The sequence below is a fragment of the Centroberyx gerrardi genome, chromosome 5, assembly GCF_048128805.1.
Source record: "Centroberyx gerrardi isolate f3 chromosome 5, fCenGer3.hap1.cur.20231027, whole genome shotgun sequence".
NCBI lineage: Eukaryota > Metazoa > Chordata > Actinopteri > Beryciformes > Berycidae > Centroberyx > Centroberyx gerrardi.
This window is the reverse complement of record NC_136001.1, coordinates 24,752,892-24,769,993: the sequence shown is the minus strand read 5'-3', so window position 1 is coordinate 24,769,993 and position 17,102 is coordinate 24,752,892. Positions and strand designations below refer to the sequence as shown.

Genomic DNA, 17,102 nt, shown 5'->3' with positions numbered 1-17,102 from the left:
CGAGACAATATATAGGACATGTGATATGTGAAGTGAAATCTACCTAAAGACTATGGTATAATAGAGGATATACTGCATTATAAACACTCACACTACTGTATTCTTTCCTCTGTAAATCTTCACTCTTACTTCTCTTTGTCTCCCTTCCTCTGGCCATCTGATGTCTGTCTATTTATCATCCACCGTCAAATACTGTCTTTTCCCATCCTGTCTGTAGCCCTCTTTTCTTCCTCTCACCTTTCATCCTCCCATCTTCCCTCCTATCTATCAACTGTCTTAACCTCTCTTTCCCCCTCTCTTCCCTCATTCATCACTCTCTGCTCTCCTGTGACTGTCCATCGCTGGCTTCAATACGCTCAATGATCACCCTCACAATCAGCCTACTCTCTGCATATATTTCACCCCTTTCCCTCTTTCTGCATCTCTGCTGTCTCGTTCTCTCCATCCATTCAGCCTGAGCCTTCCTTTCTTTCTTTCTCCCCCCCCCCCCCCTCCCCCTCGCTCCATCTATCCCTTTCATTCCCTGCTGTCTCATTTTAAAAAGCTCTCCCCTGTTCTTTGTCTAAAGCTCTCTTTCATCCATGGGGCTAAGAGCGCTCCACCATTTTAAATTCACCTGCTTTAGCCGAGGCGAGGTGCGGAGAGACGGGGCGAAAGAAAGACGGGGGAGAAAGAAGAGAGGGAAAGAGAGAGAGAGAGATCAAAAGCAGGTGGATTTCCCTGGGAGAGGTGGAGACGCCAGGTATCGTGGGAGAGAGGGAGGGAGGGGGGATGCAGCCCGCGGGGCTCTGCGTGGGTGTCTCGTGGGAGAAGGGGGCAACAATAGGTTGGCAGTTGGGAAGTGTGTGTGTGTGTGTGTGTGTGTGTGTGTGTGTGTGTACATATTCACGTCTAAGGGGAGCCTGGGAGGAGCGTCAAGCAGGTTCAAGTGCCTAGTTTATCAACGCTGCCTCATGTTATTGGTCCTCTCTCGGCCCTGAGCTTTGTCAAGTGCAACTCAATCCCCCGCAGCACGACTTGCTACCTCATTTATGCATGCCGCAGTGTCTAATGCAGTTATGATTAGTTTACAAAAACAATAATTTCATCAGAAAGCTTATTAGGGCCTTTTGTGTTAATCATAACAGTTTCAGAATTACTTCTATGTCTCTTTTCATTCTGCACTTATTGTGTGCAGCATGTGTTTTATTAAAAGAATAATAAAATCCCACATTTAATGCAGTCGAAGCATGCAAGTGTAGATCCAGAACAATGAAAGAGTGGAGAGAGGTGCTCAACATGCAGGCTGATTTGTATTCAACAACATCTGCCTGGAATAAATTCACACATCTGTCTGAATCGATATGGGCACGCTCCTGACGAGCTCTCGAGTGCGTTTTAACCCATGTAAAATGGCAGCTACCCTTCCCCTTATCCGCATGAAAAATGAGGGCTTTAACTCTTGAGCTCCGAGATGGGGCCCAAATACGAATCCATCAAACCCTGACGTGGATTCATTTGGATCAATTAGGGCCGCTCGTTTGTTAGGTGCGCTCTTTAAGCGATCGTTTCCAGCCCAGACCCCTCCTTTTGAGCGAGATCAGAGGCTGGAGCTTAATTCAATCCCACTGCCGCTTTAATTGACCAATTTAGCATTGTGCTGAGAGAAGCTGTCCATTTAGAATGAGGGATGGGCGGCTAAGGAAATAACAGGCCTCTTAATCCCACACAAGAGCAAGAGGGAGATTTGTCAATGTTGCCAACAAATGGAGGGAAAGTGATTAGGCTACGCTAGGTTAGGTTAGCATAGTGTGCATATCCTCAAAAAGCAGATCTGGGGTTTCGGCTAAAGGTTTTGTTTCCAATGAGTTGGAAAGATACTGGAGATGGGCCTCTGCACTGAACAAAAGAGCAGATGACATTGACGCAAGACAAATGAACATGGGGCGAGTTAGCCATGTGGCTTGTTGTGCAGCTTGTTAACATTTGTTCGCTCAGCAACGATCGCTTCTTTGAATTTCAAAGAGTCTTTTTGTTGGGGGCCAGGCAATGGATCACTGCTCATCAAAAAACAGTACAACACCGACTTAGCACAGCAGGTAACCAGAACCAAGCAGTGAACTGTACAATGTACAGTTAGTAGTTCACACCCAAACACCAGTCAACACATCTGTCGCTAATCCCCGATAATACCTCCTTTTATCTGACTTTTATGTTTTATTCATGTCAAATCAACCTTGTTAGTGAACCGGTGACTTTGAAATAACAAGCAAAATATCAGCATGCAACCACCGCCAACTTTCTGCAATTTTCATGACTACCCTCGGTGCCATGAATAGATCACGTCAGCCACCCTGGGCCAGCCGTAGGCCCTGTCTGACAACCCCCTACTGCCCACTTTTGGTTCCTGCAAGTAACCAAGGCCCCCTGTCATGAGTCGCCCCAGGACCTCAAAATATCTCTTTTAGCTTGGACGCCAACCCTTTCAAGGAGGGCCCACCCAAGGCTATTGGGGGACGTTGGATGATTCTATTTCTTTTGTCCAGGGGTGGGCTCCTTTCGTCGGACCCCCTAGTAACTCCCTCTTCCTCCTTCCTGTCGCTCACCATAGCCCACAGCCACTCAAAAACCCTCAGCGGCTACAGACACGCTCCCCGTATGGCCACGCTCATAATGTTAATTTAATCCGTTCATATTCAGATGCTAATCGAGCTACGCTAGCTTTGGAGCAGTAGTGTTTTTTTTTAGCCCCTTCACAATAGGCTGTGATTTTCTCCTCTCTCCCTGGTCGATTTGGAGTGCTAAATACAATCCCCTCTCCTTGTGAGGTGCGTTTGACACCCCTGCACTTGGTGGAATGAGTTATTTATTGGCTACTATTCATTTCAAAAGAGTGGAGCTGACTGATTTAATGGTCCTCTGGAATAATCTGTCCTGTCATTACTGGATCCCTTCAACATTTTTCGGGATTGATATAAAGAAAAGTATCAAAACACGACATAGTATGTGTGTACACTAGTGCAATCTGAGTATATCTGCCAATGTTAAGGCCAGACGTTATGTGGCAGCTGGCAGACAAAAGAAATCCCAAATGGTAAAACTCTGATTGTATGCCACTTTACTTATTTTCAGATGGACTGGTGCCTTCAAACCTCTTTTAAACTGCACTCACATTCTCTGTCTTTCATTCTACCCACCGCTCTTTACATTCATCTCTAGCAAAAAACTTCCTCCCTCTACGAATGACAGATATTTAATTCAACACACTTTTTCTCCCTCTGTCTATGGACTAAATTAGTCTATAAGCACCCTCAATCACACAACAAATGACCCAGTCACTGCCTGAGCCACATTAACCACGGTGAGAAAAGGTGCTTCATATTGCCTTATATAGACATTTAGACCCCAATTCATTGCCAGACTATCCACCCTATCTTTAATAAATGGGGGGCTGTGGAATGAGAAAAAGCGTATGGAAATATTTAATTAAGGAGCAATCATGGCCGTGGGTGATTTTCTATTTCAATCTCCGCAACCCTTAAACTGAAACAGTGGGATTTCTAATTAGATTAATACCGCTATGCAAATTTATGGCATTTTTTAAAAGGCAAGGGCCACAACGTAATCAGCTGAGTAAATAAGCGGGGAGGGGTGTGTGTGTGTGTGTGCTTTTGGGCTTGGGGGTTGGTGTCGGTGTGTGGGTGTAGGCTATGAAGAAACATGAGGGGGCATTCTAACGTTGAGCTCAGTTTCTTGCACAAGGTAGTGTTGAATTAGCAGTGTACAGAACCATTCTGTGGGATAGCGGAGAACAGTACAAGACAGCAAAAAATAGACGAATGGGAATTCAAGAGGGGACAGCTAATGCGTGTTGTTGCTGGAGTCTACTTGGAAACGTGCGTCTGTTCCTGTGTGTTTCGAGAGTGTCTGCATGCCCCACCACGTAAAAGCCTGCAGTATTTTGCGTCTTGGCCCATTAGAGGAGAACTTATCTCTGTAAACAATGATCAAACAGTCTGGAAATAGAGCCTTGCGTCTGGCCATGTGGGCCCGTAGTCATTACGCCAACGACATTACCAGTCTGATCTCATCAGACGCCACACGCTGACGCCCGGGGGGCACGGCGGGTACCCGGGCAGGAGTGCCAGCTCCAAATGGGATCCTTGTCTCAGCATCTCTCTTCGCCATCAGCTCATCAGAGTCGCTGCCGAAGACGCGACGTGCCATATCCGTAACTTCATTAAACGTGTCCATTACATCACTCTGAGGCTGTATTAGATCAGCCGAGGGAGGGGATTTAATCAGAATTCATCAGGGTAATATCTTCAAATGGGTGACTTTCTCGTCTGCGTCACCTCTAATGCAGCCCCTGCATTAGTATTGTGAGTTCATTGCAGTATTAGGAAGGATGCTCGGAACTTAAATTTGACATCACAGTTTTATGTATCCATTTATGCGTCAGTGTTGGGCCATGCCTATGACTAGGTGTTTGCATCTTTAGATAAAGCTATTTGTATCCACAGGGGTTGTATCTGATATAAGACGTATCCTAAATGGTGAAAGGCACTGGGGGGGTTAGCACACGCATCATGAGGTCCTTATGGGAGTTGAATTAACCGTGAGTTGACATTGTAAACCACCACACCCTTAACCAGCTGAGCTAATCAGCGCTGTTGCGGCAGGGGATTTGTGTACGAGGGCAGGGAAAGGGGGGGAGCCGGGGTAGAGGTCACAGTAACGGATTAGGTGTCCGAGACATCCAGGGCTTCAGTGAGCTGTAAGTGACAGAGCGGAGCGAGGTGTGGGCGTGCATGTCTGTGTATGTGTATGTGTATGTGTGTGTGGACAATCCTCGAAGGAGGCTCATCTAACATCCAGAGGGGAGCGAGGACGGAGCCCTGCGGTACCCCAGGGGCCTCCGAGCCATCTGCTGCCCCGAGGCTAATACCCCAGCAGACGCCCCGGCCTACCCTGGATGAGCCATGGCTGGTTAGGAGGGAGGGGGGGATAGAACGGCGTGGGGCAGGGGGGGGGGAGAGGCATCTCTTACCCCGGCAAGGTGCATGGGGCTTGGGGCAGGACTGACCTAGGGGTGTGGCTCCATGGGTGGTGAAGATTTTCAGCAGACGGTGGATTAGGGGAGGCAGTGAACTGCGATTGGGCAGACAGCTGAGGGCATTTGGAGTGTGAAGGAGACCGACTCAGTGGAAAAGGCTGATCAAAGATTTAAGCAGTGGAACCGAGGTCCTTTTATTCACACTATTACAGTATATGCCTTGCTTTTTCTGTGTAAATGAGAACCAAACTGAGCATCTGAGCGCTCAAAAAAGCTTGAAGTATTTGTTTTATCAAGTGGAGAAGAGGCACAAGTGAGCTTAGGGTCGGTGTTTGGGAGGCATTATGGCATATCGTCATGTGTAATGAATTAATCATTGAAATATCATTAGGGTGTACCGTGGGTTATGATAATAAGACTAGAATTACCATCTCATATCCCAATCGTTTCTCATACACGGCACATTCGATTTTTCACTCCGACGGTAACACAAGCCTCCTGTGGAGGTCGGAGGGGGGTGGGATGTGTGTGTGTGTGTGTATGTGTGTGTAAGCCCCCACATCCTAACTGTATCTCATGGCCAGTAACATGAGACAGCCCAGGGGGAAAGTGGACAGAGAGACCATCGCTCAAAAGGAAAGGATGGAGAGAAAAAAACAAAGACACTGTCCTTCCTCCCAAAACCTCGTACAAATAAGAACATGAATATAAAATGCTTCCACAAAGAAACAGTCATTCCAACTTACGACTGGTGGACGCTGCAGTTGTAGAAGACAAAGTCGACGCTGGCGAACTTCTTGCCCGTCTCCTTGGACTTGAGATAGAGCTTCACCACCCGTTTGTCACCTGCACCACACAGACACACAATTAACACTAACAAAAAACAAATGCATTTACATTCCAAACACTGCATATCCAGTTTTAGAAAACCATATTACTTGAAATTTATCACCAAATAGTTTGAAAATAACTTTTCCAACAGGAATTTTAATCTCATGTCAGCTATGTACGCGGGCTATTAAATGATGTAACAAAATCGTATCGAAAATTTGCATACCACTTCTGTGACCTGAACAGACACACACGCACGCACACAAAAACACAGTATCTTAGCAACACACCACTCATGTCACACCCACAGTGGGGCGGCGTTAAAAATAGCAGCACCAATCAGTGTTTGGATGCTAGAGCTGATGAGAACTCATAATGGGGCATAATAGGTGCTGTTGAAAAACTACTGAGATGTCACTTTGTGGAAACTTAGAGTGCACTCCCTGACATGTCTTTGGTGCTTTGAAGACAGATACCGAACAAGTTTTTTCATCTCTGTGGCGTGACAGAATTGGACATGAAACGGGTGCATAATGTTGGGGAAAAAAGATGCAGGTATTTTTAAATATAACAATACGCCACGCTGAAGTTATCGCTTTGAAAAGAAGTTACAAGCATAACCAGCATCGTTTTATTACCCAAAAAAAAAAAAAAATCAAACTGACAACGGTGCATAATGCATGATAATGGGAATTCAAAAACACTGCTATTTTCAGAAGATAAATGCAGACTTGTGTTTGGGGCTTTGAAAGGGAGTGGAGGAGCGTTATTGGTGGTGACAAGGTATTCTGAATATAGATACACCGAGCAAGTCATCCGGTAACATTAATATGCAGTTCTGGTCAATGCACAGCTCTAGCCTGCTCCAATTCCAACATACAGTAAGCCCCTTAGGAGGAGAAACTTCAGCCCATGGTGACGGATATACGCTATAGATAGGCAGTGGGTGGGGCACGGGGGGGAGAGAGAGAACTGGTGACAGAGAAAGAGGGAGAGTAATGATGAGAGAAACTGAGACAGACAGGAAAATGAAAACAAAAAAGAAATTGAAGGGATGATGAGTTTAAGAAAAAAACCCCAGCTCATAACCAAATTCCACACGTACTCCATTACATTTTCCTTCACCGCGGGCCAGCAAAACCCAATTCCGCACTTATCCGCACCCTGCCCGCCCAACGCCGCCACCCAATGACCTCATCATCCCGCGCCCTCCCTCGCCTGACCTTTGTTCCTGGTGATGGGGATGATGTCCCGCACGGAGGGGGACAGGCAGTAGATGTGTCCGCCCTGGATTCGCCCCTCCGTCTCCACGTAGTCCTCGAAGGAGCAGTTGACCCCCGCGGATAGATCGGGCACGTTACGAGCCTGGAGCACCAGCTAGAGGAGAGAGAGAGAGAGAGAGAGAGAGAGAGAGAGAGAGAGAGAGAGATGAGAGAGAGAGAGAGGGTATAAGATCAATGGAAGGACATGGTGTACATGGATTGTTATAAGATATGACATGAGGGTTAATGGGTGTTGGGGGGGAAGGGAGGGGGGTAGTGTGGGGTGGTGGTGGGTGTGAGTGCAGTGTGCGTATGTGTGATAGTGCGAGAAAAAAAAGAGTGTGTGTGGGTTTTACGTGTGTGTGTGTGCGTCAGTCATAACGGCAGCCATTATTGCAAGGTTAATGTGTACGTGTTAATGTGCAGACAGAAAGTGAGGCAAACTATAATCAGTCACTCCTATGTAGTTAAACTGAGGTACTGCTGGCAGTTTGAGGGCACTCACTCACACACACACACACACCCGCACACACACACACACACACAAACAAGACAGACATACCTGGACTTCAGACATGGTGACAGAGATGTTTCTTGGCTGAACGCTGAGCTCCACACACTGCCTCTGGTCGGAGGCAAACCGCTGGGGCTCTCCTGCCCGTTCACAACGGTCCTTACGGGAACAACTAGGAAGAGGAAATGAGAAAGAGAGAGAGAGAAAGAAAGGGAGAGACAGAGAGAGAAAGGGGAGGATAGAGGGATGACAGACAGAAAGAGAGGTGATGGAAAAGGAGGAAACAGCAGAGAGGAGTGAGACAGGAGGGGAGAGGAGGAGAGAGGGGAAATGAGCCACTGTTAAGCTAATATGACAATCATATAAAGATGACAAACATGCACAGCCATCACCGTCACACAGAAATGGGAGCAATAATAGAAGACAAATAGGCTAATAGCTTTCCCCAGCCATTACTATGAGCCTTTACATCATTACCTTATTGGCCCTGACATTTGTGCAAGTACCGTTGAGCTATATGAACATGGAGTCTCCCTCATCTTTTCAGTTTACAACCCCACCCAATTCAAACTTCTCGGGAGATATACAGGCAATCATTAAAGTTCCCCTGAACCGTAAAAATGATACAATTCCTATCAACGGTGTATCAACGGGGTCAGCAATTTTCCCCGCTTATTACGAGCCGACTGATCGTGCTAAAAAAAAAAAAAAAAAAAAAAAAATCAGCATACAGCCCCCGTATCCTAGCGGTTTTACTATTAGCCATTCATAATGCATCAGCTATCACTTCACCTTCGCACTAACAACAACTGGTCCCGGCGGTGAGGGGAAAGTGCTGACGCGGCGCTCTGCGAGGCCTTAACAATAAGAGGGAGGCAGAATAAAATGCTAACTGCCTCTTCTGCGCGCAGCCCCCGTCCCCTCGTTTAGTTAGCCTTCACTCGCGCTCAGCAAGAAAAAGCTGTCGCCAACCGCTCCCCGGTGAGTCACTAGCACACACACACACACACACACACACACACACACACACCATATAGGAATGAGTAGAGATGCACGAAGGTACGCACACACACTTTCTCATTATGGACCTCCTTTGCTTCTTCCACTGGTCCTCCGGTGGGTGACTGTGTGTATGTGTGTGTATGTGTGTATGCATGTCAATGAGGTGTGCTCATTCTTCTAGAAACACCTGTGCATATGTGTGTATCCCCCCCCCCTTCAATTCCACTGTTGATTGAAACTACTATGGCTCTTAATAAGCTGTGGCTAAAAACACCAGAGGGCTGAAGCGGGCTTATAAATAACTGCCTATTAATACCTGCCCATTTTAACTGCAAGGGCCTCTGCTAGATTTGGCAACACTATCAAGTAGGAAATGAGCAAGCCGCGTTCAAGACACAAGGTCAAAAGCTGCCGAAACGGAGGGTTATCAACGGTTCAAGTCCATCATGATTGTGTGTGTAATTGCACCTGAGTGTGCGTGTGTGCGGATGCGTGTGTGTGCCTGATTAAAAGGAGAAACCCCAGAGCTGCTGTGTGTGTGTGTGTGTGTGTGTGCCTGGAGGATAGAGAGGATGGTGATATGTTTTGTACGTTTAATTAATGCGCCGAGAGATGGCATTATGCCAAATGCTCGAGGTGTTCAGAGTGTGGTTTAACATCCCGCCACCTTTCAGCAACATCTAACCGTTCGTGCGCTGTTCTCTCGTGCACGTGCACGCATATACCCTCAAGTCATGCAAGGCAACAGGAGAAAATGGAAAGACTGCACGCACACACACACACACACACACACACAGAGTTATCTCGTTATACTTGTGAGGACCTTCCATAGACTAGGTTCAATCTTTAAACCCTACTACAGATCTTAACTGTCAACATTACATAATTAACCTTAAACATTACCCGAACCTTAACCTAAGACTAAACCTAACACTAAAATTGAAAGTGGGGAACAAAAATCCTCACAAAATTAAAAAATGCACACCTCTTCACAATATAACAAACATACACACACAGAGGCTGAATACCTCTAAGGTATATGGGATGGTTAGCAGTGCAAGCTGTGTTCTGTAGGTGTTCGGTCTGCAGGTCTGTCAACTGGCTAAACCTGTTGAGTAACAGGTTTAGCCAGCTGACAGACCTGCACAGAGGATCAACATTTCACTGTACACACACAAAACTAGATTTCCTCTATGAATCATAACGATGAGAGTAATTGGTAGGTGTTAGCGGCATTTTACTAAGTTATTACCAGGTGTCAAAGTCAACACAGGACACGTTCCAATATTGACTGACTGTATCTTTTAACCCTACTCCTCTCCTGTGTGCAGGATTTTAAGAGCTACGAATTGGACCCTGCATGTGTCAGCCTGCCCAGGCCTTTGACTACAGAGACAATTCCCTGTTGAATTACTGTCCAACTCTTCAACTGTACTGAAAAACTAGGCTGTGTCTAGTGTGTAATGCAAACTACTTTCATCCGGTCTATGATCAATAAGTTATACAGTGATGAGACAGTGTTGGTACAGAGTCGGCCATTTAAAAGGTGCAGCAATTCATTTCTCTGTGGCTCAGACAGCAGTGCGCCGATGATCCATTATGCTCTAATGTGTCTCTAAGAAACAGCTTGGGGAGGTCCAAGAGTGGGCCCAGGGACACCCCATGGGCCCTCACTGGTTTCCAGCGGGTCCCCAGTAAAATTAAGAAAAATATAATTCACTCAAAGTTGCCACCAAGCAGAATTTCAAAAAATTGCTAAATTGAAAATCAGGGTCTCTGCAAGCTTAATCAAGTTAAATTTAATACTTTTTTACAAAGATTTTTTAATGCCAGTTAGAATGAAATATATGACCAATTCCACAACTGAAAAATGTTTCCTGATTCCTGATTTTGAGTTGCAGCCCCTTTTGCACAATCCAGTTGGTTTATGTAATACAAGATAACTGAGGACATTTTAAGACTTTCCGGACCTGCAGACACCTGGAACAAAGATTTCCCCTCAGTGTGGAGTCCAAGGGGTGACATCTTTCCACACGGGGGTTCCCTAGCCTGAAGTGTAACTATTTGAGAGGGTGCTTGCATTCAAACTTTAAGAAACCCTGTCTAAACAGTTCTGATGCATGACTGAACCAGGTCACACTATACCTGAACATCTCCACAATTCTCTGCTCTGCTCTGCACTGCAATGGGCTGCATCTGTAGGCCAGTAAGGTAGACAGTGTGCGTGTGTGTGTGTGTGTGTGTGTGTGTGTGGTACTTACACATTGTGGAGAACACACCAGCCACAGTGAGGGTCTCTGGAGCCCAAACACTCCCCACAACTGGTGTACTGCTCACAGCTCTCTACTGGAACTCTCACCACCTAGAGAGAGACAGGAGAGAGAGAGAGAGAGAGAGAGAGAGAGAGAGAGAGAGAGAGAGAGAGAGAGAGAAGGGGCGGGGGTAGGAGAGGGAGAGAGGAAAGTGATGAAGAAATAATTAGTATCCTGCTTTTAATCAATATTGTAAAACAAGTGCTATATTCAACTGGATAGAGTTGAGCATTTGGCAGCTTATCAGGCCGATTCAATTTCAAAGTTGTGCTCAGCAAATAGCCTGTGTGTATGTGTGTATGTGTGTGTGTGTGTGTGTGTGTGTGTGTGTGTGTGTGTGTGTCTCTTTGTGCATGTGTGTGTGTGCATATGTGTGTCTTTGTGCACGTGTGTGTTCCGGTGAGTTATTCCAGTCCAGCAGTGTGTGACAGCCTCCAGCGAAGCGTGTACAGGAGAGGCCTCGCAATGCATGCTGGGGCGCCTCACAGGTGGCTGTGGCAACAGCACTTTGATTGACAGGTGACCTCCAAAACCAATGGGAGGCAGAGGAGCAGAAGGACAGACCCCCAGTGTGTGTGTGTGTGTGTGTGTGTGCGTGAGTGTGTGTATGTGAAAGAGACAGAGAGAGTGTGAATTCAACTGTCTGAGCAGAACTTCAGCAACAAGGTGTGTTAAGACCATGTGCCCATGATATGTGTGTGTGTGTGTGTGTGTGTGTGTGTGTCACATTCACAGCCATTCTGGAGGTACAAGCTTGGTGATAGACTACAGATGTTGCCTAAGAAACAAGATCAAGTGTTCAAGTTAACCCTCCACTCCGACTAAAGGTGACGACAGATGGTTAGCAACATGGCCCCAATGGGTCTGAGAGAGAGAGAGTGTGTGTGTGTGTGTGTGTGTGTCTGTGTGTGCATTTCAAGATATTCATGAGAGATTGAGCGTGTGTAAGAGTGTGACAGACAGATTGCTAGCATGTGTGCAGGTCGCTAGTGTGCAACAAAGTATGCACGTGTGTTTGTGCGTCTGTGTGTGCACAAGTGCTGAAAGCGTCAGCACCACATTCAATTCTCTTCACCAACAGGCCCCGAGTTGTTGAGTCGCTTGATCCCCATCCTGAGTGAGTGTGTGTGTGTGTGTGTGTGTGTGTGTGTGTGTGTGTGTGTGTGTGTATCAAGTTGCCACTGCAGGCTAGCTTTAAATCATGCAGCACAGAGTGAGCCGGCTGATCAGTAAGTAACAGCATTTAACAACCCTACCCTTGGGTAACACTATTATAACGTGGACACACAGACACACACACACACACATATACAGAGACATAACCATGAGAACCCCATACAAGTGGTATGTGGGGACTCAGCTGGCATTGGGCCAAGTGGGGGCTGACTTTTTTATGAGGTAGGGATGGGAGGGAGAGCATATGGTAGAAACAGAGGAGAGACCTGAGGTAGGAGATAAAGCTGGTTAGCTACAGGATGGAAACTGGGTGGACAAAGGAATGCCGTGGTGAAATATTAAACTGCAGCAAGGATTTCAGCGTGTGCTTTAAGTACAACACAGATATGAGGCGGATGTGACATGATGACAACTCATTTCTACTCCAATGTCATGTATCAGTCTAGCTTCAAGGGTTTGACAGGGCAATATCGCACAAGCAGAGGGCAGACACACAAAAACACTCGACACTGTACGCTATTAATCTCGCTTTTCTTTCTTTTCTCTTCTTTTGTCCTCTCTCCCACCCCATTTTATATTTCCATTATTCTCTCTGCTTCTTCTGCACGTTTCTCTGCGTCTGTATTTGTTGGATTTGTCAAACTAGGGATTTCACCATAATAGTCCAAGCTGTGTAGAGTTATACACACATGCATGTCTGAGATCGTCAGGGAGTTTCGTGCCGGCTCTCAGTCGTTTAGCCCCAGCATTGTCCATCCTACAGACTAAAGCGTGCTGCTACCCCTCCGATCTCCAGTTAATACAGACTTCAGTACAGTACCTACCATTTGGCTAGCTGCCCAGAAAGAAAGAGAGAGAGACAGAGAGAGAGAGAGAGAGAGATGGATGAAATGATGCAAATGAACGATGGCAGGAACCAGGGGGAGGAGACACTGAAATGGGAGGCGGTCATCTACTGGAAGTGCTGGGTGGATGGATGAAGAGTGAAGAGAGGAGTAATGGGGGACACAGAGAGAGAGAGAGAGAGAGAGAGTAAGAGAGAGAGAGAGAGAGAGGGAGAGAGGGGAGATTGGCAAGGACGTTGTCCCGAGTAGATGGGATATGGTGGCAGACTGCTGCTATGTGTCAATGTCGGAACGAGTGTGAGTCTAGTTTTCATCTGAAAGGAGAGTTGAAGGGAGGAACAAGGGATTATTGTATCTCTTAGAGAAAATGATGACAGGGGGAAAAGGGAGGGTGGAGGAGATGGGTGGGGATGGATAGATAGATGGATGGATGGATGGATGGATGGATGGAGAAGTTGAGGATATGGGATGAGGCACCTTGGGAAAAAAAAAAACATGAGGGATGTCTTTCAAACAGTTTCGGATTTAATGAAAAATGAGAAAGAAAGGAAGGAGCAAGAATGGCCCTTTCCCCATATCATCATGGACGACAACCAAATCCCATTCTCTTCACCATAAATCATTATAACTGTGATTAACGACTAGGGTCTGCATATATCATACTAACACTATGGTTCCTTGGTGAGCTAGCATAACCTTATCACTGCCCCGTGTTATGATAGATATGGCCTATTGTTCACTAGTGTCCCCATACTGGGAGTAGAGCAGTGGGAATGGTATATGGTGGGAATGGTGGGAGTGGCATAGAGAGCCGTTTATGGGGTAGTGGGCTATGATAGTTGTTTTCCCCAGTGGGGATATAAACTGCTTTACTGGAGCCGGGAATGTACTTGTGCATGTGCATGTGTGTGTAGATCCAAAACACGTGTGTCTGTGTGTGTGTGTTGGGAATAAAGCCACTACCTACCCCCCCGCCCCACACACACACACTCACTGTCTCCCTCTCTCTCTCGATGGCTCTTTTAATGAAAGCCCATTCCCGACAGCGCGCCACATTACTCCTTTAAATGACCTTATAAACCAAGCCCCGCCATCTCCTCTCTCTCGCCGTCTCCTTATTTACAATAGCATCCACTGCTGTAACTCAATTCTGCTTTCTCGCTCTCCCTTCCTCTGTTGTCAACCTCTACCCCGACCACATCGCAATGCCACGACATCTCCTTTCTGCTATAAACTTTCCACCTTTCCTCTCCAATCTGTTTTTACAGAGCGCTATCACCTGCCTCTAAACGTCCAGCTAACAGGCTTTGCGACGGTCACCCCCAAAACCCAGAGGACCTGTAAAGCTTTCAGCACAGCTTTTCATTGGTTGTTAAATCTAAAGACATAAAAGGATCGGCCTTGTAGCGGCTTTTTTTTCTTCTTTAAATGGAGGGAGGGTCCAGAGCGGAGGAGAAGAGGAGGGGGGCTTAGCGGAGATGTCTACCCGAGAGAGAGCCTCTTGTCTGGGTTACATTCTCTGGGAGCCGAGGGGGAAGAAATTACAGTTTATTTTAAATTCTTCAGCTATTTTTAGATATCTGCTTGAGAGTGTGCAACATGAATGAATAATGTGCTTGCTTCCCTCAACAACTACTATCAAAGCCCTTGAGCAGGGCACTTAACCCCCAGTGGCTCCAGTTCAGCTGCTCAGTGGGCAACAGTAGAAGTCTGTGGTTGTACTGGGTAGCAGGTCATTGCTAGAAAAGCGTGTGTGTGTCAGTCGGCTTTCCCTGGACACATTTAGGAAAAAACAGAATTAATTCAGAAAAATATGAGTGTTTTTTGTGGTACTGTACCGCCGAAAAAAATCTTCATCCCATAAATGTGCGGCTCAAAGTAATGCTCCTTTCCTTTCCTCCGCACCTTACGCTATAACTGAGGGTCTATGGTTGGTGGTGCCAGGTAGGTCTGTTAGGACTGTTAAGTCATTCCAACATTTTATTTTGTCTTGTGCCTTGTTTCGTTCCCTTGTGTTTTATATGCTGCATACCGTACTGCATCACTTTGTTTTGTGATTGATTGTTGATTAGTTAGATCTTGGTGTGTTCATTCTCTTTAAAGTCCTTTGAGACATGCTTTGTGATGAAGGGCTATAGAAATAAACTTGACTTATTATTATCTTTCATCATCCCTCCATCATCCGTCCATCATCTCCCCTTAGTAAGCGGACGTTAGCCACACCAGCATTGTTTCAATAAACATCTATCATCTTCCATCAGTGGTGGTTTAATCTGCGCCGGCATCGAACCGCCAGCACGCTAAAGAATCAATACCTACCTACATAGTTACCAGTTAAGAGAGAGAGAGAGAGAGAGAGGGAGAGGGAGAGAGAGAGAGAGAGAGGGAGAGAGATAGAGAAAGAGGGAGAGGGAGGGAGAGGGAGAGAGAGAGAGAGAGGGAGAGAGAGAGGGGGAGAGAGAGAGAGAGAGAGAGATAGAGAGAGAGGGAGAGGGAGGGAGAGGGAGAGAGAGAGATAGAGAGGGAGATAGAGAGAGAGAGAGAGGGAGATAGAGAGAGAGAGAGAGAGAGAGAGAGAGAGAGAGAGAGAGAGGAGAGAGAGAGAGAGAGAAAGGGAGAGAGAGAGAGAGAGAGAGAGAGAGAGAGAGATAGAGAGAGAGAGAGAGAGAGAGAGGGAGATAGAGAGAGAGAGAGAGAGAGAGAGAGATCTCTATTTATGTCAGGGTGCAGTTGTAGCTGCAAAGTGTCTAGATTGTTATTGCTGTATAGTGATTGTAATTTATTTTGTCACGTTCTGCTTTGGCAATGATATGGAATCCCTTTGTCATGCCAATAAAGCACCCATTGAAATGAAGAGAGAGAATTTGAAATACTGTACTGCTTTGGCAACATATGTTTTTTTTTTTTCCTAAAGCATATTTGAATTTGAGAGAAATTAAGACTATCATTAGAGAGGGGAGTGTGACCCGGCCCAACTAGCGCTTCCAGCTAACCGCTTTAGCCTAGCGCCAACACACGGCTCTCCATGGAATGTAAGTGAGCCAGTGGGCTAGCCTGCTTGGGGGGGGGGGGTTATATCAAAGGCTATGCTAGCATGTGTGCATTGACTGGATTGTAAGGGGCTTAGCAGATCAATGGCCGGCTGGCGGCTCAATGTGTTGACTGACAAACAAGGAGGGAGAGAGATATTGAAGGATGGGTGGAGAGAGGGAGGAAGGAAAAAGGGTGCAGAGAAGAAGAGATGTATCACCAGAAATGAAAGTGAGGAGCAGCAATCAGAGGTATCAGTCTCATCATTGTGTTCCATCAAAAGTCGTCCGCTGTCACCATCAATTTGCTGAATGATGTCCAAAGACTAAATCGTTGTCACACTGTAGAGATGTTATTGACAGATCTGGCCGTTGTGGTCAACTGAAATTGTTTGGTGCCGACGTGTTTTAGTGAATTAGGTCTTTATGTGTCACAGGGGAAGAAAATGGCACCTACTGTGATTGCTATCATCTCCTTTTTCTCTCTCTGAACACTCCCTCCACTTTTCTTGCGCTCGCTGCCCTTCCCCGCCATCGTTACCTCTCTCATACCGTATTTTGTCTCTCCATCTGTTTCTACCGTTTCTCCCTCCTGATCAGCTTTCCTTCTCTTCCGCCTCTGCTTCTTTCTTTTGTCGTTTTTTCTCTGTCCCGTACACGAGGCTCACTCATTCATCCACTCTATCGCTTCCCCTCTTCTGTAAAACTTTGTTTATGATTACTTTTTTTCGCAATCCCGATGAAAACAAGAGGCAGATGCAAAGATTTATTCATTTGTAGTTTGTGTGTGTGCCCATCTTAAGGTCAACAAGGGCAATACTAATGGCAACTCAAATTCCCTTCTGCCAGGAGACCACCATGACACAACACACACACACACACACACACACACAAGCACACACACAGAGACAGGGCCCCCATAATCAGATTGCACCGTAGCAGTAGGAGTGATTCCTCTGTGTGTGTGTGTGTGTGTGTGTGTGTGTGTACAGTAAAGCCACAATAGACCCTTTGATAGAGAAGGACTTCTTTGGCAGCGAGGTACTGCTTGGATTCTTCCACATTGACCTATGCTCTGTTTAATGAATACACTGTG

At 46.3% G+C, this 17,102-nt stretch overlaps 1 protein-coding gene across 1 annotated transcript in view; it reads right to left on the bottom strand.

Moving 5' to 3' along the window:
• Window positions 1-16,541, bottom strand: part of LOC139907957 (plexin-A1) — a 98,068-nt gene extending 81,527 nt beyond the window's left edge. The window contains exons 1-5 of the mRNA XM_078283606.1: window positions 16,464-16,541; window positions 10,906-11,006; window positions 7,691-7,814; window positions 7,090-7,243; window positions 5,782-5,881 (exon numbers count right to left, since the gene is read on the bottom strand). Of these exons, the coding sequence (XP_078139732.1) occupies window positions 5,782-5,881; window positions 7,090-7,243; window positions 7,691-7,814; window positions 10,906-11,006; window positions 16,464-16,541 (557 nt within the window). The remainder of the gene's footprint in view (window positions 1-5,781; window positions 5,882-7,089; window positions 7,244-7,690; window positions 7,815-10,905; window positions 11,007-16,463) is intronic.
• Between the last annotated feature and the right edge of the window lie 561 nt (window positions 16,542-17,102).